The sequence below is a fragment of the Camponotus floridanus genome, unplaced genomic scaffold (assembly GCF_003227725.1).
Source record: "Camponotus floridanus strain SB8 unplaced genomic scaffold, Cflo_v7.5 scaffold33, whole genome shotgun sequence".
Classification (NCBI taxonomy): domain Eukaryota; kingdom Metazoa; phylum Arthropoda; class Insecta; order Hymenoptera; family Formicidae; genus Camponotus; species Camponotus floridanus.
In genome coordinates, this window is record NW_020229470.1 from 858,727 (window position 1) to 881,143 (window position 22,417).

The following is a 22,417-nucleotide window of genomic DNA, read 5'->3' on the forward strand; positions in this document are numbered from 1 at the left end:
CTATGAGTCTTCAAATAATTCACACAAGTCTTTGAAGTCGTCTACGCAGATAGTTCTTTGCAGAATTTACTAGGTGCTCTTAGTTGGCATATTGCACTCTCTTTTGGAACATTATCAAGATGTTATTTGATCCGCATGTGATCTAAGTTGGTAGCGATCACGTTCAGTGCAGCATTGCTAATCTTGTAACACGGTGTACAAGAGCTGTTCTACGAGCGATTGCACAGAAAGATATAAGAATCAGTAGAGCATGGAGAAACCTATAGTTCGAGCTAGAGTGGTGAAGGTTCTCGGCAGAACGGGGTCTCAAGGACAATGTACACAAGTCAAAGTGGAATTTTTGAACGAACAAAACAGACAGCTCATCAGAAACGTCAAAGGTCCCGTGCGTGAAGGAGACATCCTAACGCTTCTGGAATCTGAACGTGAAGCAAGAAGACTTCGTTAAATCCGAAATAATTATCGCATACAAAGAGCTGATGGAATTTCGGAATAGCTGTGTTTAAAATGAAATCTTGATATTATAGCAACTGATTCAAAGAAGAAAAGGCTATCATTACGCATGTGTGATTCCTATTTATTATTTTCTACTTTGAAACAATGTATCGAACATTTTCTTCTGCTTATATTTATGAAAAGTGAATTATGTCTTTTTGCACCTATTTTATCATGTTAATAAATTAATTAACGATACGTATATGTTTTATTTTACATATATGCATTATTATCTCAGATATATCTAATTAAACATAAATTTCATAAAGTTTTTAGAAATTAAAAATAACTGCAGTTAAATCCATATTAATACGTTGGTAGATTTTTCAAATTGAATTGAATTTAATCAATCCCAATGCGTCTCATCCAGCCTGCAAGATGAAAATATAAATCTTCACTCAAATTTTATATGAAAAAAAAATTTAATATTTTGAATGTATTAAAAAAATCTATTCATAATGTTATAAAAATTTTGTAACCATTTATAATAATTATTTTAGAAGAACTCGTTTCACTTTGCCAACAGTTGGTATTTGTAAGATTAAGCTCTTTGATCAGCAGTTAGTGATTACATCAATAATGGATAAAAACTATCAGTTGTCAAAAATTGATCATGATTTTCTCTGTCGACATAAGGACAATCTCGATAATGATAAATTTTATCAATTTAAACAACCCTAATCGGCTATCGTATATGTTCTCCGCATATATTATATGTGTGTTGTGTGTGTTGTGTGTGTGTGTGTGTGTGTGTGTGTGTGTGTGTGTGTATGTGTAATATACTTTATTCAAATTTTATTTCAAATAATAATCAAAATTATTACACACACATATATGTATATACATATAAGATAATATTACATAGATATAGGATAATGTTATATTGTAACATTCCTTTGAAAACCTTGACAACTCTGATAACAAAGTTCAATTAAAGCGAAAAAAATATCCTGAAGTCCATTGTACTCGTTACACATATGTATACTATCAAACTGGGGTCGGTCAGCTGACTCATTGAGCATCGTCAAATGCGCACACGCAGTGCGCGAGCATGAAGTACGGGAGAAGTGCGTGAATATAGCAATGCGCATTCTCTTTGCTTTTCGCGGCTGGTGGGGCTGGGAGAGGCTCCATGAGTGTCAAAGTTTGCGAGATGCCGTTTTATCGCTGGCCAATCCGCTGCGCGAGATCCGTACGAGAGAACGGGGATGCCAAGACGATTAGAAGGCACCAGAGTCGCGTACGATCGATCGGCCAGCTTAGTGTAATGCCGCGTCGCGAATTGGTATGCGCGTGACTGTTGTCACGCCGGAAATATCTCCGTTTTTACATTATCTCATTTACACACGAGTGTAGAACTAATACTTGGCACGAATCGAAGCATCCGGAGCGCAGCGCCAAAATTAGCAGAAGTGTGGAAGTAATTCACTTGGGTAAATATTAAATGCCTGCTATTTATATTCCGCTTAAAGTTATCCGCGTGCGCATTTCCATTCAAAATATGAGACATACGAGATATATATAATGTAATGAGATTTATATACATTATTATAAAATATACATAATAGATGTAACATATGTATTTTTTAAATACGATTGAGGTATAAATTTCATGTAGAATCATATATTAAATATGTATGCAAATACGACTATAATTGATATACAATTGGTATACAATTGATATACAATTGGAATTTTTAATATAAGTTTTTACAAATAGCAATAGCTAATGGCATTTATTTTAAACATATCTCATATAAATGTGCATTTGTTTATTACTCGATTCTTAGGTATAATTGGCTAATTAATTAATAGTTATGTATCTTGACGTATCTTTTGAAAGTTATATTGAAGTGCCATAGCTCCGCGTGTATTTCGACTTTTATATCAGCCTAGCTGCAACGGTATCTCTATAGTTTTATCATCATCGACGGAGTGCATTGCACGTATATGCTACGAATAAGAGTCGACTGGAAATTTTTTTCTTAATTTTACGATAAAACTTGTGTATGTTTCATATCTCTTTTGTTCATTGAAATATATACTCGATATTATTTTCTCTCTCTTGATAATTTTATTTGTGATTTTTGCAATACAGTTGAAAGAATTTTAATGAGATATTGACGTATTTATAAGTTGAAAATCTCTCGATAAAAAAAGAGAAAGAGAAAAAAATATTATGTTTATTCATACACACATTTTGTATATTTATATAAAATTACGATAATTTGCTATGAAAACATAATTCAAATGTTAATATTTCTCATTTTATAAATAATGTATACTAATATATACGTATGTTACAAATAAAAATTTATAATATTCGTTGTATTAAGAAATTGAATAGGATTATCATAAAATTATGTAACCACCACCACACCATGTATAAAACCACCACCACACCATGTATAAAACCACTTCAAGAATCATTCCAAAAGAAACCATTTCAAAATGATAACAAATGACAAAATGATTAATTCCATCGCTTATATAATAAAAAGGTCATTAAACTTGATAAATAAGAAAAATATGTAATACGCACAAAATTATGAAATGTGCACCACTGGAATGAGTAATATTAGAAATAATGAATCACAATCTGTGTTTCTCTATACATAATATTGGGCTACGAATTCATACTCTTTGCTGTAAATATAAACTAGATTACACAATGAGATCTCATAATCATAAGCGAATGTCGCTGGTGCGCGTAATTACAAAGTGCTGTTTATAAGGTTGAACATGAACTTCTATCTAATTGCATAATCAATTTTAATGAAATAACTTCTATAATTAGAATATAGAGAGCGATAGAGAAAAACAGATATATTAATACCTCCCTCTCCAAAGAATATAAATATAAATTAATTTATACAGATGTAGCAAATTTTCTTTTATATTTAATTTGCATAATATTAATTATCGAATTGATAAATCAAGTTTATTCTCCATTCAAATAAAATTATTCTACGTTTTTTCAAATTTTCATGAAAATTCTCTTCATTACATCTAAAATTATTAATTACATCTAAAAGGATTAATTTTACATCTAAAAGGATTAATTTTAAAATTCTAAATTTTTCTAAGTAATTTTTGATTGAATATGAATAGTATTATGTGTATATATATTATCTATCAGAGGTATGTTTACGCAATTTCGATACGTATGCATAATTATTTGAAATTATAGGTAATCTTTGCGAGATCTGTTTTTTAGATTTACGATATCATATTTTCATCGCATGCGCAGTAGTGCAATAAAAAATGATTTTCTTATATTATTGTAATTATAAAATATCTTATTAAAGAAATATATCGATCAAATCACGTTTCATAGATTTTTCTATCTAATATACTTATAAATTTTAGGCGTGCGTTGCAAGTCGATCGTCCGTGAAGCAACACAACTGCAATCATGGTGGAAGGAAGAAAAAATAACATGCAGAATGGATTGCTCAGTAATGGAGTTAACAGGTGAGTTCCTAACAAAATTACAGACTTTTGTTTTACATGCCGCGGTACTTTCTAGATGTATAGTTTAAAAGGGAAAGAACAAAAAGCATTCCTCAAGCATTCCTCAAGCTTCATTTGAATAATGAGTTTTATAAATTCTATCAATAAGGTTATTATATATCTGATATTAATATATCGAGAAAAGTGGAATTGATAGAAAATGCGTGACTTCTTTTACAGAGAACTATCTAATGCTCAAATTTTTAGCCTGCAAAAATGATGCAATGTGCATTTAGAATATTACATTTAAGATAACGCTGTAATGTTGATCATCATTATTATCATGTTTAGCAGTTCAATCAATGTTATCAGAATATTTTTCTCAATATAATTGATGATATTTGAGTAAATTTTACTCAACTTTATCTTTGCGTTTGTGACATTTGATATTCTAATCATGTAAATGCCCATATACATTTTCAAAGAATACCTAATACTTTTTCAATATTTTGGAATTATAATTTCTTAATAATAATAATTAATTGTGAAGTTAATCAAGAAAAGAATACTGAGACAATTAAAAATTGATTGCATTTTCAAAATATTTAATAATTATATATATATAAGGTATTTATCTTGAAAAAGAATAATATAAGCTAATTTAGAATAATATAATATATTTCTGAAGAATAAATACGTATAATAAATTAATTATGTATATAGGCACACATATAGTTTACGACTTTTAAATAAAAATTAACGACAGAAAATATATATTTCTAAAATAAAAAATAAATATATATAATATATAAAAATGAAATAAAATAAAATATTTAATATATATTTTTAAAATGTTACATTGAATAGCTTGGAAATTTTCTCAAGCCAATAATCTTGGTCAAAGAATCATAATTTTTTCACGATAAGCTTAATGCACTGATAATCGCCGATAATTTATTCTGCCTGATAGTCGTTACGAACACCGTCGTAGAGTAACAGAATCTTAAAGTACATATATATATATATATATATATATATATATATATCTCGGAATTTGAACTTTGTCGCTGTGACATCTTCGACGGTACACAAGCCTTAAACATTAGACCTTCGACTTCCCGGAAATATATCGTATGTTCTATCAGATAATAATCATGATTTAATGAGCATTTAAATCATTTTTTATTATATCAATAATTTCGATAATTATATCCCGCAAAAAGTTGTTCGACTAGAATGTAATAAAATGCAATTCATCATTTTGCAAACATTTTGCAAAGATTTTATCGAAGATGAAAAATAGATTCAGTTTTTACGATATACTCGTAATATTTTAGTGAGTAAGAGACGAATTCAATCGGAATGATTTTGCTTGAATTAATTTTTTTATGCTAAACTTTGCACTTAAGTGTTTTTCTTGAGAAACGCATTAAAAATCTTCATAAAACTATTACTTTACGAAAGAAATTAATAAGAATAATTTATATTATCGTTTAATACATTTGTATTAAATCTAATACTGTAATTATCACAAGTAAAAAGATAAAATGATGGAATATCAATAATGGAAGACTTTGCACCTACTCGGTGCTTGATATGTATTTCGTTCCGTATTATCTCATACATAACATACTGATCTTTGAATGTGTATCCAGAGATATCAAGATTTCTATATGATCATTGTGAGGAAAAACGATTTATTATTCGAAGAAGTTTATAAACAAGAAAATAAATAGATATTGAACAAATGATTAAATATTACGCTTATGTATTATAATATAAATACAGTATTGCTACAGTTTTTCTTAATTTTTAAGATAGTTCTTTTCTTGCTGCATTTAGGATTATAAAAAAATATATATTAGTTCTTTCAGATTTAAAATGTAACGACTATTTTATCGTATCAACCACAGAATTAGTATGGTTTATATAAAATATATGTATATTACACTATGATAAAGCTATAATTATTTATATAATTTGTTTTATTTTCTCAAAAATAATGTTTTTTCTTTTTTTTATAACAGTATTATTATTGTACATCATTTTATCTTAATTCTTCTACCGTTTTATAAAAAAAAGTTGTTTTTGACAGTGTTATCCGACTTGAAAATTACTTTTTTTTGTAAGAAAAAAATAGAAACCACTATTCTTTTTTTATATTGTACAAACCGGTTCGTGGTGAGATTAAAAATAAGGAATTTCCTTACTGAAATTTCAACGATCACAGCTTTGCTAGCAAATAGTGAAGACCAATTTTTATGACACTCATCTGTGTGTGTATGTGTGCTGCATAATAAGCAATTTACGACGTCTGCATAATTGCGATGACCTAGGGAGTGGGAAAGAGTGAGTCCGTCAACATATAATAATCTTAAGATACTTTGTTTCAAATTACTAGTTATTTTCATATTTTTTTCTAAATCATCCGATATATTTTTTGTTCATTGATTAATTATAATCTCCAGTTTCGGTAAGTTACTTAAAACAGCTCTGTGAGTAAACTAATATTATATATTAAATGTTTCAAACGCTCTTTTATTTCATTTTTTTATATTGCAAATGTTTATGTCGACTTATTATTAAGTACATATTTAAAATCTACGCGCGTCTGGACTATATTGCGAATAATGCTATCATAACTTTTAATTAATTTTTTTAATAATGACATTTTTAATTAATTAATGTTATGATCAAATGGGGACAAACTGCCTGACGATTTACGATCAAGTAGGTCGCTAGTAAAATTTCTACATATGTTTCTGCGTCACGTTGTTATCGTGCTTATTAAAGATTTATTTAAGCGGACTTTGTGCTTCTTATTGTGTAAGCGACGTTTACTTCGGCAATTGTACATCATAGATTACTCACTGAATGATTCTATCGATACTAAATAATGGCTCTGCAAAATTTTATCTCATGCCAGTTATTTTTTTGCTAAGATTTCTAATATTTGGTCATTTCGTCTACACATTATTACAGGATTTAATCAACAATCAATATATTTTAACAAACATCTCGTTATATGTGATAAAATAGAGAGATAAATATAACTAAATAATTATAACGTTTTTATAATTATAACGTTTTTATAACGTATATAACGTATTTTTTTACATATTTTTTTATGTATTAATGAATCAGTTAATAAATAATTCATTTAAAATTTATAATTTTTAAAAATTTTTGTTTCTCATTCTTTAACAAATATTTTGTGTAATAGTTTTTATACTATTGTAACATATTTTTTATTTATTATTCTTTTACTTGGAATTGTTTTGTATATTACTTGTTTTTGTAATAAATTAAGACTTAAATTATGTAAATATAAATAATAAATTGATATATAGTTGATAATAAACACACATACGTACACAAATTGCATCTTGTAATAAAATGTAAAGATGTAATATGGTTAGTTTTAATTACATTTTTTTGTTAATATAATAGAAAAATATTTTATTTCAATATTAATTATAAGATTATATTCTCTTAAATAAATGTTGTCAAAAAGATATCTCTGAATTTTTAATAAATTTAAATAAATTTCTAACGAGATGCATTAGCATATTTAATCATATATAATTATGGTGAAAATTAATTACATAGATACTGTAAGATATCGTTTTGTCAGCATTTATATCATGAAATTGCTTGTTTTCTCTTTTTGAAATTGTTGTGCAATCTGCAGTTCTACACTACTGCTTTTTATGAAATATGGAGAAAATCATAATTTATCTATGTTTTAATCTTGTAATTGTTCCATTTTTTTCGTGAATATTATAATCTTTTATGCTTTTCTGCGTATGATTTTATCATTTAATTTCCAACAGGAAAAAATAACTATTGACAATTGTGTCACGTTCGCAATAACGTGTCTAGAATATAACATATTAAATTTATCGGAGAATAGCAGAACAAAAGAAATTTATTTTCTTATTTCTCTCTATATATTTTTATTTTTTTTCTTTTAAATTTATTTTCTGTTTCTTCATCTTAATAAATAACTTATTAATCACTTTCATGAAATAAAATTAAAACTTGATTGTATTTCGTATGACTGCAATAACACTTGCGCGAGAAAGAGAATTATTTCACAATTCTTATTGTGTTTAGTTATTGTCAGAAAGAGAATTATTTCACAATTCTTATTGTGTTTAGTTATTGTCAGTTACGTAAACGAGAGTAATTAATAAGATATAAGTTAATTACGTACATTAAACATTATATTATTTCGTCGGCACTTTTATGACATTTATTTTGATCTGTAGAAATATTTTAAATGCTTTTACAAGAATGAAATATGACGCACGCTGTGACGCATTTTATGCCAAACTACTTTATATTGCATTAAGTGTATATAAAGATGATAATGTATATTAACGAACACTGACGAAAGGAGAGGACGCATGCAACATGTAGTATGCAGAATTTAAAATATTTTATTAAATAGCTAGACAATGTTCGAAAATATAATCTGTGAAATGATACATAAATGCACATTTTATCTTCTGTCAAATTTTTTGGCGTCCTATTCTAATCAATCTTTTATGATTAAAATCAAACATATAAATAATAATCATGATATTCAAAGAAGTCAAACATAATATTACTTTTATATTATTTATAAATTAATTATTATGCTTTATTTTATGTTTTCGATTAGATCGATTTTCAATTAGAATAGTAAAAATCTTAGATTCATGTTAACTTTATCTTAATTTTATTGCGACAGTTATTTTTTTTATTTATTTTCTTTTTTAGCGTGATGCGAATAGTATATTAACAAACTATTGTTGGCGAATAGTATATTAATAAACTATTTGTTTAGTCACTTCCAATCTATAATGATAAAATGTATTAACATTTTAATTTTTTTAATATCTAGGGAAATACGAGAAAAGCAAATAAGATGATGTAAAGAAAATTAAAAATTTTAATAATAGGAAAACTATATTACTATTGTTGCATTCTATATGTCTGCAACAACAGGATATGATTATAAATATGTCGAAATTTCAATCTTGTAATGCGAACCATAATACAATGTATTGTGTTTGAACAAACGCGCAAAAAATATTAATTGCATTTAATGAATACATAGACGTACCTATGACGCGCGTAAAATACATATAATTTCATTATTGAGCGATTTATTATCAATGCTTAACTGCCAGTCTTCCGGTGATCATTCGTACGGAATATATATTCAGCTTTCAATTAATACATTAAAGGATAATATTTTCTTAAATTTTATATAGATATATACATATATGATCAGTAATTATAGAGAGAGAAAGAATTTTTTTTTCGCGTTACAATTAAATTATTATGCGCTAAATAGTACTAAAAATTTCGACAATAATAACAATTAAGAGGTGTGAAAGAAGTAAAAGTTACTAGAACAATATTATATGATATGATTTCATATAAATTATTATAAAAAATTATTATAAATGTATATAATCTTAAAATTAATGTAATTGTTGATCGAAACATTTATAATGCATAATCTTTGCATAATTTCAAATATAAAATGATTTAATTATTATATTTTTTAATCATTAAATATACCAATAATAATTGCAATTGTTAGTCCGGCGTCAGCTTCAGATTCTTATTAAATCATTATCCATTTACGTCAATGTATTAAAGACAATCCTTTAATGGTGCTAGGTCACATCTCTCCTACATTATGAATGAGTGTATGACGTAAATTAATTTACGTTATATATATATGCTATAGAAAGTTCTCAAAAATAATACAATTGCTTATATTTTTTATCATTGATTGCGATTTGTAAATACGCAACAATTTTACTTTAATAGTTTTATTTGTAGGTTGATTTCGGATATGTAATAAAAATAATCTTTCGAGATATGATCTCATCGAAGTTAGAAAATTAGAATTGCATTTCAAATTAGAATGGCATTTCTATACTTCTTATTCTCATTTATTATAACTACGTGATGTTGTTATCTGTGATAATTTATCTTATTAACATTCTGATAATAACTCAAAATTTTAATGGCAGTGTATATTTAAAATTTTTTTAAAATTTGTGTCATCCTTGTACTCTCGTTTTATTTTTTTATATTATTACTGCACACTTTCACAAGTCATTACTATCGTCGGATAATATTTTCCTCTTCGATACATGTGTTTCACATGAACTATTATATACTATGTGTCGCTCGCAAACTTTAAATATTCCAAACATTCGGCTGATAGTAGTGAAATCGGGATATGTCATCGATAAAAATCACATCTACATGTATAATGTTCTTTAATTTCTTCAAAGAGAACAAACTACGAAGTATAAAAGAGTCAGAACGAATTAAAAAAATGACTAAATCTCTTTGACAAATATCACTGACATTATCAATGATAATTATCTGTCTTCTTGTCAATGAAGGACTTTGATCTATCGATAATGTTGTTCTCATGCATCATGAATGTCTTCTTTCTTCGCATAGTAGAAAAAGAGAAGACCGCGGAATACGAGAAGAGAGAGCGAGACAAAAAGGGACGCGGCGTCGGCGTCAATGGCGGCAGCCACGACGCTACCGCGGTTTTTAACTCACAGTTGGTCTCGGACCGTCATAGCGAGTGTAGCGTAACGAAAGAGGGAGGTGTTAAACGGCTTCTTTGTCTCCCCCACTGCTTGTTGCTTGCTATCGCAGGCTTTGTTATCGAAGTATAATCCGGTGCATTTAAAAATCGCAACGCGTTGCACGCTGCTCGGGAGTGCGCCGCGACACGTGCAGTCGTACAGATCGAACGTGGTGCTGTCATCATCGGCCACCTCATCGCGCACTTCGGAGCAGAGGTTGACATGCGTTTCTGTTGCATCTCAAGGCTAGTTTCGGTGTCCGGGAGTTTCTCCAACAGTATACAAGAAAATATCGTTTAAAGTTACGAATATACCAAACGATGTAAGAGCCAACTCGTATGAAAATTATATCTTGTTCCTTCTCGTTGGTACAAGAAAACATTTCTGAAAGATTTGTGTGACGAGAAGTTCATAAGATTTAAATCATTATTTAATTAAATAAGGCTAAAAACCATAAACGCAGAAGATAGTGCGTGATTGTTAACATTAATTTATACATTTGCGATACAAGTTTTGCGGCTCTACTTGTTCTTTTCAATTCTATCAATTCATGGCATTGACTTTCAAATAATATTTATATCTAATATTTACTTTTCGTTTTTGACATTGAGGAGACATTGACTTGGAAGAACGTTGAAACATCGACAGATTCTCAATTACGTTTTGAGTCTATGTTGTACATAAAAGTCTCATGATTTATATGAGTTTTTTCTTGTAATATATTTTACTTGTATAATTATCGCGCACTACCTTCTGCGTTTACGGTTCTAGCTTTATTTAATTATCTAATGATTTCTGAAAGATGTATCGTAAAATAATTTTTCAAAGTTTTTGATATAATATTTAAAAAAATTGGGATTTTTTACGTCCTTGTGTAACAAAAGATTAAAAACAATGTTCTTACCAATATTTGTTACTGCATTATATTTTACTTATTAAAGCTTTTTATTGCGTGACATAAATAAATAATTTGAATAAATAATTTGATTCTAATGAAAAAATATTTACTCTAAAATTTTTTAACTGATATGTTTTTATGAATGAGAATAAATTATAAGCGCGAAAAAAAATTAATACGAGTTGCATTTACGAAAATAAAACCATTAGCAGTCGATTGGAAACTGTTTGCACTGTTTTCTAAAACACTAATTTGCAAGTCGGTGTACATTTACAATTTATATGTTTGCTTTCTCTACATATGCTAATTTTGCATTATATTAAATTCTTATAATGTATGATTTTTCTGTGTTCAATATTATATACTAATGCATATGAAATTACGTTTTTAATGTTTTTATGTAATATTCTAATAATATAAACGTTCATTGCGCGCGCGCGCGGTCACATTAATAAATCTCTATTGTCTTAAAGATTAATGTGCCATATAAATCGTAATTATCATCATAATTATCGCGATTGATTATTTTACACGTTGTACGATTTATATTGTGATGAAAGAGTTTTTTTTTAGTGCTGATATTGTAAGCATTCTCATATCTGACAGATGACGAAATGGCATTCATACGTGCTGTAAAAATGTAATAATTACTCTATATCCTTTTCTTGTTATTCTTACGTTATTTTCTTCATACTAAATATTTTTCCCATGAATAATATGCAAGATAGTCATAAAACAAAATTTTTTAAAAATTAACGCTTTGAAAATATTCACTACTGAAATTTGAAAACAAACTTGTCTACATAATCAATTCTTTCACAAATATTGAAAAAATAAATATTTATATGTACATGAGCATATACACATACAAGTTCGCTTTTAAATCAAACCTGCTCCGAAAATATATTTAGGAGTAATACATTTAGAAATAATTTCTTCCCTTGTAATATATTTGAAAATATTGCGTAAAAAGCGAAGTGCATTGCATTATATGAATGATATTGCAGGCGGTGATAAATCAGTGAGGAAGCATTCATTTTTTACTTTTGTGCACCATAACATTGATTTCGAAACAAAACAGTTGTAAAATCGAGACAAACTCGGATTGGTATTCGAGAAAGAAACGTGAAAATAATCTCATTAAAAAAGATGACGCTTGAGGGAAATTGTTCAACGGATGATGACAACAATCGAGTTTTGTTCCAATCCAGGAAAAACTCGGTGCGGTTGCAGATAGTGCCAGCGCAGCCGAAAACTATTACGCACCTGCCGAAGAGACCACCAGTCGATTTGGCGTTTACTGATCTCATATATAAAGTTCGAGAAGGCCACAAAAATAGTGAGTACACATTTTCTAATATCGATATTTTAATTCGTAGAGAATTAATGAGAACCATGCAACATTTCAATCTGTTTTTTAAATTAAAATATGTATTTGTTACTCACTTTTGATTTTAATTAACAAGAGTACTTCTTAAGAATAATGTTTAAAATGTCATAAAAGTTAGTATCGAGAAAATAAATTAGTATCATATCTTTTCCCTCAGACATCTCTAACATTGTAATTGTTTAGAATATATATATATATATATATATATATATATATATATATATATATATTCTAAAATAACTTCGTATTTTCATGTTTCACAATCTATTATACAGCAAGAAGCTTATTTGGTGTTATCATATCAATTTTGATAAAATCTCAGTGAACTTTAGAATTTAAACTTTACTTTGTAAATGTTACTTTGAAATTTTCATTATTCTTGACATACATGTGGCTAACATATTTCAGGTTTGCGGTAATTAGATAGGTTTTATGATTAGGCAAAATCATAAAATTTTAATAAAAAATATACAATAATTGCAAGAAATGAAAAAAAGAGGTTAAAAACTAGAGCCAACTTAACATTTAAAATCTAAATAATTAAGCATTATCTATTATACATTCAGGTAGAGTTTCTGATGTAGTAAAAAAAGTATTAATCATATAAGGAAAAGTATTAATCATAATAATCACAGAAATTACATCCTGAAATCACATAGTATGCCAACATGTTACCCTTGAATTGCATTCCACAAGCGAATATTATTCGAATTCAATATAGTCAAGTCATTTCAAGAAGATTTTATATTCACTTGAGTTCTCATACTTGTTTTTATAATGACTTGATAAATATATATGTGATATATGTGACTTATATGGAGTATGATAATTTCCTGCTAAATATTAAAAACACGCGGAAATATATTTTCATACACATGCGTTTTTTAAATATATGTACTTGAAAATGTATATATTTTTTTCCTGAAAATTCATTATCATTTTATCTACTTCCGTATTATTAATTTACTCTTAATATACTTATTATATTATAATATTTCGACGATATATTATACATATACACACACACACACACACACACACACAAAATTGCATATAGATTATGCACAAATCGAGGAATAGAACTGAAAGGTATGAATTACACATATATTTCTATTATTTTGAAAAACAGAAAATTTTGATAAATATATTTAATATCAAATTTAAAATAATTTTCTTTATAATTTTCTTTATTATATCTATATTCTATATTCTATATTCTATATAAATCTAATATTCTATACTTTCTTTATCTTGCGATGTGTTCTTCCACTTATTTCTATAAAATGCGAGATTAAAAAATTTTTTATTATGTTAAAATTATTTATCAAATTGAGTACAATTTTATTAGTTTCTATCAAATGCAAAAAGAACTTTTAATCGCAAACTGTCAAATATTAAAACATAATTTACTGTTATAATACTGCAATAAATCTCTTACGAGTTAAATTATATTTTTTTATGATTATTAATGATGCTTATGTAGTAAGAATAATACTTAATATTATTGTTATATATTCTATCATGAAGTGGCAATTATCAATCTGTTTATTCTTTCTCGATTTCATTCTTTTTTCCCTTGCGATTTTCCCTTAAGATTTATTTTTACATTACAGTTTTAAAATTAACTATATATGTATATATTTTTTCTATTTTAAGATATCGAAAAGTAAAATATAAATAGATTAAAATTTTTTCATAACAAAACAGTGCATTAGTTATTGCTTCTTATGGTAAGGTGCAGCAATGATATATTATTTAGCATATTTAACGAATAAATATTATTTTCACGATGAATCGTCTCTCAAGTATCGATTAATTATTATATTTTTTACATTATTATATTTTTGATATTTTTATATTTTTTATGTAAAATATATTCCGATACATTCATACGTTTATACTAGTAATAGATACATTTACAATTTATTAAGCATTGTTAGAGTTGTTAAGTACGTATCTAAGTATTGCCGCACGCACATGAATCTTGTAGAGGCTTTTTCCTTATTTTTTTTAGCCTTCGCATGTGAAAACCAGTCGTTAACTGCTTTGAACGTGTATCGGTCGTTGTTGCGTGTGATAAATGATTGTAAACTGGTTTCCAATGACATTGACCACCGAGTGAAAGTGCACGCACGCGTGAAAGAAATGCATTTCCGCAGCTTCGTAATGCGGTGCAATGGCATTTAAAAATGCAATGAACGCCCCATGATTGCATTTCTGAACATTCTTATCAGAATAGATGATACGCGTGATAACATCACGCTTAAGCGTCATTGGAACGCATGACACAGGGAGTGAATACCGATTAATCTGTGTTTTTTTAAAACATGAGCTTATTCAAAAAATCCTTTGTCCGTATATATTTTCGTGAATAATTCAGGTGTAAATTAATAATATCACCTGTTGTACTTGATGTCAACGCATTGCTCTCTCTTTCTGTCTATACATCAAATCGATAATTTAATAATAATACTAGAAGTATATATTTCTATCAACTATGCACGCACATTGTGTAATCGATTTTCTATAACTGTCTTTGTATCGCGGTCATATATTTATGATATATGACATTTTGCCTTATAATGGAGATATACACGCCATAAACTATGCAGTAGATTTCGATTATTTATAGACATGTGACATGTTCATCTATTGCTTTTCTTTCTTTTTATAGTTCGCATAAAAATACTTTCGCAACACCAATTTTTCGCAGGTGATATTCTTAAGTTGCAATCATATAAGAAAATTATAGTAGAATTAAATTGCACAATTATTATAGAATTAAATTGCATATATTTGTTGGAGTTATTAAAATTTCATTACAAAATTAAATCATTGTATAATATTATCACAGCGAGTATCTTTATTTCTTTGTTTCTTGTACGAGTCAATAATTCAAACTTGATGTTTTAATTTGCAAGAGAATTTGAATGACATATAGTATATAGTATATAGAATATATATACATGTATATATTCTGATGTTTTTCTTAAAAAATTTAAATTAAAATCCGGTTTAATTGCGCATCACAATAAATAATATCAATAACTATAATTTTGTAAGAAGATCGATGACAATATACTAATGATCGATTATGACTAATATACTCCTGGACAAAATTAACGCATAATTTTTGTAACTTTTTCTTTAAAAGCTGATATTTAAATTTTAACAAAAAATTTTAAAGAAAAAATGAAAAAAATTATGCGTTAATTTTTTCTAGGAGTATATTTCAGACAAGATATGTTAATTATATTAATTTATATAAATATATATTAATTATATTAATTTATATAATATATGTTAATTATATTAATATCATCTTTAAGCTCTCAAAAAACATAAATTTTATTTAATGGCTGCATGGATGCCTAATATATACAATGTACCTCGCTAAAATTATTTAAAATACATTTAAAAAGAACAGTTTTTTTCTCCAGAAAAATTACAATGAATTATATGTTTCTTTGTCAGCATTATGAAAATTGCATTTGACATGCAATAAAGAGAAAAATATACAATAATATCTCGAGCGATTTAAATATTATCGAAGAGTTTTTGTTCCTTCTTATCGTATCTTCCAAGCTTCAAGTGAATCGTTCCAATAACTATAATACGATAAAATTCATTGGCATTGACACTCGCGAATCGTCACGTTTTACTTCAGATACTGTGGGAATTAATTATCACTTTGATGGATAATTTCACGTCGATCAAGAGAATCGAATTGACAATTTTACGGTCTGGAAAGAGAAACTATATTTGAACTATATATAATAAATCATAAATGTAATAAGATAAATGTAATAAGATAATGATAAACCACGTTTTAATCATGCAATATTATAAATGTCAATATTAAAATATTTACATAATGCATTTTGCTGTCGTGTAATATCTTAGTTGAAAAAATAGGAATTAATTTCTGATGGCCTTGATGAAGCGTTTAATAGTCAAGACACAGCTGGCCACGTAATCCAAGATTATTACGTTATTCTAGTAATGCTACCTTACATGGGCTTCCGCAATAAACTTATCTTACTGCCAAGCGTAGATTAATTACAAAATGACAAGAATTTTTTATTTTGTTTTTTTTTATTTTTTTCAATTATGCAAATGTAATATAGATACTATACATATATCAGATCATGATTAATTACTTAGGTATTTTCACAAATAACAATAAATCAAAGAAAATGTACAATGTATAATGCATGATATATTATCAGAAGACTTTGCTGTAGCTATAGATGCAAATCATAAACGATAATTATTATCAGTTCGACTAAAAATGATACTTTAATGTACTAAAATGATTCTTATTGTAAAACACACAGTAGATATAAATTCATGGATTTGCACATGCTTTAATATTCTTAATATTTTTAAATGTCTTATTCCGAAAATCATTGACCATCGAAATAATATTTCTAGTAGATTAGTTTTACTTATCTACAAATATGCGCTCAAGATATATAATTTGTATATCTTTGGTAAAAGAAATATATGTTCGATTGGATAAACTTCCTGCATACAGTATTCTTAAGCTTTACGGATTTTTTTAAGGAAAACAATGATGTATCACTGATAGATTTATACCAGTTTAGATAGATTTCACGACACATGAAAAACACAAGTTACATTTCGGTTTACATTCATTGGTTTATGTGTTATGTACAATACGAAAGGAATACAAGCCATTACACAAGCCATCAAACATGTTTTTCTCATCGACTTAAAGAATGAAATATATTATCCATTGAGAATACTAATATGACCTATATCCTCTTCGCTTGTCTAAGCGATACATTGTAATGTATGCAATAATGAAATATATCAATTATTGTATATTTTATTATTCCCCATTTTTATATTCTATTTCTGTTTCTTATTATCTATCTATATTATTATCCGTACTATCATCGAAGTATCATTTTTCCACCCAATAAAATTTTACGTCACATTGTTTCACTAACTACGTTTTATTGCGTGATATCCATACAATAAAATATGAATAGGAGAAACAGGAAGACGACTTTCTTATCGAGTATCCTTGCTCGCAATAATTATCTTCAGTCGTTAAAATATTTACAACAATGTGTAAAAATAGCAAAGAGTTAAAAGTGCGCGTTTAAATTTGCGCGTTTTGATAATTTTAAACTGATAATTTCAACGTTGCTTTGCATTTTTTATTCTCCGATCGTAACTTAAAGAAATTGCATTATTTATTATCTTACAAAATGTTCTATCCCAAATAGAAATAGAAATAACATTTCAAGAAAATATCTTTAAAAAATTGTATTTTTTAAAATAAATATAATTGTTTGAAAAGATTGTACAGAAACAATTTCATATTGGAGATTTCTCTTGATAATTGTAAATTTTACATTGAAATCATTGTAATTGCCCACGAGATAAATGAAATACGATTCTTGCCTGTGGCAAGTATTACGATATACTTTTGCAAGATTACGATGCAGAATTTCGATATGACGTGAAATATTATTGCGCTATTCATAAGATTGCAAAATTAAATGAAGAAAGTCTAGAGTGTAGTCTCATGAAGACAAATAGATGGATATAAGATTTTGAGATCTCTGAGTCTATCTTTCTCTCTCTTTGGCTTTTGCTATTTTATTTATACCCACAGATACATGCTCATAAAGATACACCCGCATTTACACACACATACATACACTATATATATTTCGCATATACAGTGCGAGCAACCGGAGTAATTTAAATATTGTAAAGTCACGAAGTGTATGTCGTAGCAAGATTTTTGCAATATCGCAATATAGGTTGCGTAATTTAGCGTGCTGCCTTTTCTACACTCGAAATTAACAAACTTGATTCATCTCTCTTTCTAGATCTCAACCCTCTCTCTCACTCTTACTCTCTCTCTCTCTCTCTCTCTCTCTCTCTGCATAGATCCGAGTTAAAGGATTGTTTCTCTATGATTTGCAATATTACATTCTACGTATGTGGCCAATTAATGGCAGACAATGATGCAATTAGTGTCACGTGAGTTTTGACATAGATGTAGGAGGAAGATATTTACTTGCACTTTTTAAGTTAAGGAAGCAATACAATCATTCTAAAATTTTGAAGAATAAAATTATGACAGAATTGTGCAGCAATTTTGTGTGTGTGTGTGCGCGCGCGCGCATGTATGTGTTTGTGTGTGTGTAAGGTCAAGGTGTATATATGATTGTAATGATATACATAATATTGTGCGTTTAAGCAATGAATATAATAAACATTTTTTATTAAGTGATAAATTATCGTATCTGGAAATTATCTTACGAAAAGCAATAAACTTACATTAATTTTACGTATGAATATACAGAATTTTTTAAAAATCGCATTTCTATTGATTAAAAGCTAAATGAAAAAATTGTTATCACAATTACTTGAAATAGTAATAATGTTTATATCTGACAAATATAAAAACTGATTTTAAATGTTTATACGATAATAAAAAGATATGATAAACATAATAAACGAGTATAAGAATTCTTGTAAAATAAAGATACGTCAGCAATCTCAAAAATTTAATTATTTATTATAATTGACGTAAATTGATGAAAAATATGTTTAATATTTAAGAATTTACATATATATATTATACATATAATTTACATATATATTTTTATTAACTGATTTTTATAATCTTCTACAGAATTCTTCTACAGTTTCAATATGTTTATATAAAGTTGATTGGAATCTAGTTCACCTTGAATTGAAACAAAAAAGTGTTTTAATATGTCATTAAGGTTTTATGTATGTTCATGTTCGGATCAAATATGCGTACATAGCAAGCAATCGAATAATTATAGGTGAGAGTACTCTTAGAAAATAGAGATATTTATCTTCGTCAAGGAATGTTAGATTTTACTACTTTATATACATATGTATAACAAAACATGATATTAACACATATACACACACACACACACCACACACACACACACACACACACACACACACACACACACATATATATATATATATATATATTATATAATATATATATATATATATATATATATATGAAATGCGTTTCTTTAAGCAATTATTGCTTTCTTAAATATGAATATTTGCAGATAGATGAAGATAAATGGCATCCCGTTATCTTGTAAATATAAACAAATAGTAAATAAAAAAGATCTTGCAATATTTGGAGCTTTTGAAGATTAAAATGTTCTTTTAATGATCTTTATTTATTATAATTGAAAATTTATAACGTTAATTTTTGGAGCGCAATATATTATAATAATTAAAAAAATTCAATTTTTATTTCAAAATCAAATTGCGGTCTTTTATCTATTATATGACAATAAAACTAGTATTCTTAATATTAACTTTTTGCATAAACTTTTCGAGTTTATTATTTGAATTTATGATGAATGTAATGAGGTTTTAAAGTCAAAGAGTAATTTATTCTCTACTCTAGTATATAGAATTCATTGTTTCATTGATTATATAGTTTGTGACGTGGGAAATGATATTCAAAAGTTTTGTGGTTAACGATATATCGATATGTTCATAGTTTCTTCTTAGGGCAAATAATAATTTAATTTTTTTTATACAGATTAAATGTTTCTGGTTAATAGATTGAGATTGTTATCAGTAAGCATGTAAAAGCAGTATTCAGCCATCTATCTATCTATAATTTTGACACAAGAAGATCAATAAAATCAAGATCTTTTACAAGATCTGAAAGATCACGTTTTTTATGCTCTCATGCGACCTAGAATAGTCCAATTTTTGTATATTTATCGTGGCTAATATGTATTGCATCAGTTGAATATTGATAAAACTTTGTTTTATTTTACAAATTATGTTGCCTTTTATAATATTCATACAAATAGAATTATTATTATTGTTTACTGTTTTTTGAAAAACAGTTTATTTTGATTTTAGTTTTCAAAAAATAAACTTTAACTTTGATGATAAATAAAATAACAGATATTAACAATAAATATATCAATTTCGAGGGGAAATTTTATGGACCAAAATTTAATTATGTTATTTCAAACATGTTAAAGCATTTTTATATAATTCTGATAGGATACCAATATTTTATATATTTTATATTTTATATTTGATGATGTGCGAGATATTTTTCTTCAATGTACTTCTTTAAATTAATAATATTTCAATTAAAATATTTTTTCCGCGTATATATTTTAATTTAAATTTTTAGATATTTGTTAAGGTATATCCAACATATATTTATACTTTGTATAAACTAAATATTAAATATTATTTATTTAATGAAAAAGCTTTCATATTTTCTGATTAAGTAATGTGTAATAAATTACGTTTCTAATATTTAAATAATTTACAATCGTATTAGAAAATCGAATTGTAAGATACACTATGGTTAATTATTATCAAAAGCAATTCAATTTTTTTATTATTACATAGCTTATTTAATAGCAAGAATTAATTAATAATCAAGTTTGAAACGACTTGACGTTTTTCTTGCAACAATGAACTCATCAATTAAAGTCACTCTTTCGACCTTGTGGTATATATGAGTCACACAAGCAATGCTGGTTATATACGCAAATATAATATAGCGTGCGAGCTCATTCTGGACTTTGTCCTCCTCTCTTTGTCTGATATCTCAAGCGTTATATACTAATGATCTATGTCACACAAAAAACAGAGTCAGTTTATGTCATCTCGGTATGATGATCAACAAATGTGATAAATAATAATTATCTAAAAAAGCATTTAATATTTTAGTAAGTGTTACATGATATAATATAATATAAGAAAAGTAAATGTGTTAAATAACCAAGAATATCATCAACATGCTTAATTATTTAAAATATGGGCGTGTCATAAGTTTGTTTTTCACGAAATATATGTAAATATTTTAATCCAAAAAATATTTGCATTTATCAGTCGATAATAATTTATTAGGTAAACATATTCTGTTTTTATTATGTTTTTTTATACAGTTGCATAAAAAAAAAACAGAATATGTTTGCCTAATAATTATAATAATTATAATAAATTATTCCTTGATAAATGCTTGTTAAAAAATTATATATATTCTCATTATATGCTTTATTCTAATTATTCTAATTATATGAGTATTATGCTTTTTTTAATACTATTTATTCCATCAAAAATGCTATTTGGAAGATAAGATTCAATTTAGTTTTAATTATATTAGATTAGCAATTCTTTTCCACATAAATTTAACAATTTTATTCGATTTTTAGATGTGAAGACGATTCTCAAATCTGTCAGCGGCAGATTGCGATCCAACGAGCTGACGGCTATTATGGGTCCTTCTGGTGCGGGAAAGTCAACGCTCCTAAATATTCTCACCGGATACAAGTGAGTCAACAAGTTTTATTAAACTTTTACGATACAATTATCATTAATAAATATATTAACGTATCTGTACTAGCGCTAATGTATAATTTTATTATTAACGATAAAGAATAATGCAGTGGCATGAGAAATACAATTTAAATAAAATTAATCCAATGGCAGTTAAAATAAAATATAAACTCATGCGAGTTAATTAATGTTGTGCTTTAT

The 22,417-nt window shown here is 26.9% G+C and overlaps 2 protein-coding genes across 5 annotated transcripts in view; both read left to right on the top strand.

Moving 5' to 3' along the window:
* Nucleotides 1-131: 131 nt before the first annotated feature.
* On the top strand, nt 132-693 carry LOC109609825 (40S ribosomal protein S28). The gene has a single exon (XM_020026758.1). It carries the CDS (start codon nt 251-253, stop codon nt 446-448), a length of 198 nt encoding a protein of 65 aa, XP_019882317.1. The 5' UTR covers nt 132-250; the 3' UTR covers nt 449-693.
* A 946-nt stretch (nt 694-1,639) lies between these two features.
* Nucleotides 1,640-22,417, top strand: part of LOC105248841 (ATP-binding cassette sub-family G member 4) — a 28,449-nt gene continuing 7,671 nt past the window's right edge. Inside the window, exons 1-4 of one of the 4 annotated variants that reach the window (XM_011253861.3) lie at nt 1,640-1,928; nt 3,865-3,969; nt 12,672-12,799; nt 22,093-22,210. In XM_011253861.3, coding sequence (XP_011252163.1) covers nt 3,911-3,969; nt 12,672-12,799; nt 22,093-22,210 — 305 coding nt within the window. In that variant the 5' untranslated portion in view covers nt 1,640-1,928; nt 3,865-3,910. Of the gene's footprint in view, nt 1,929-3,864; nt 3,970-10,536; nt 10,885-12,467; nt 12,800-22,092; nt 22,211-22,417 lie in introns of those variants that run through there. The other 3 variants (XM_020026762.2, XM_020026761.2, XM_011253858.3) reach the window with 3 other exon arrangements.

What these genes read in the sequence shown, in the direction of transcription:
- LOC109609825 (XM_020026758.1), top strand. Translation starts at nt 251, where the DNA reads ATGGAGAAACCTATAGTTCGAGCTAGAGTGGTGAAGGTTCTCGGCAGA.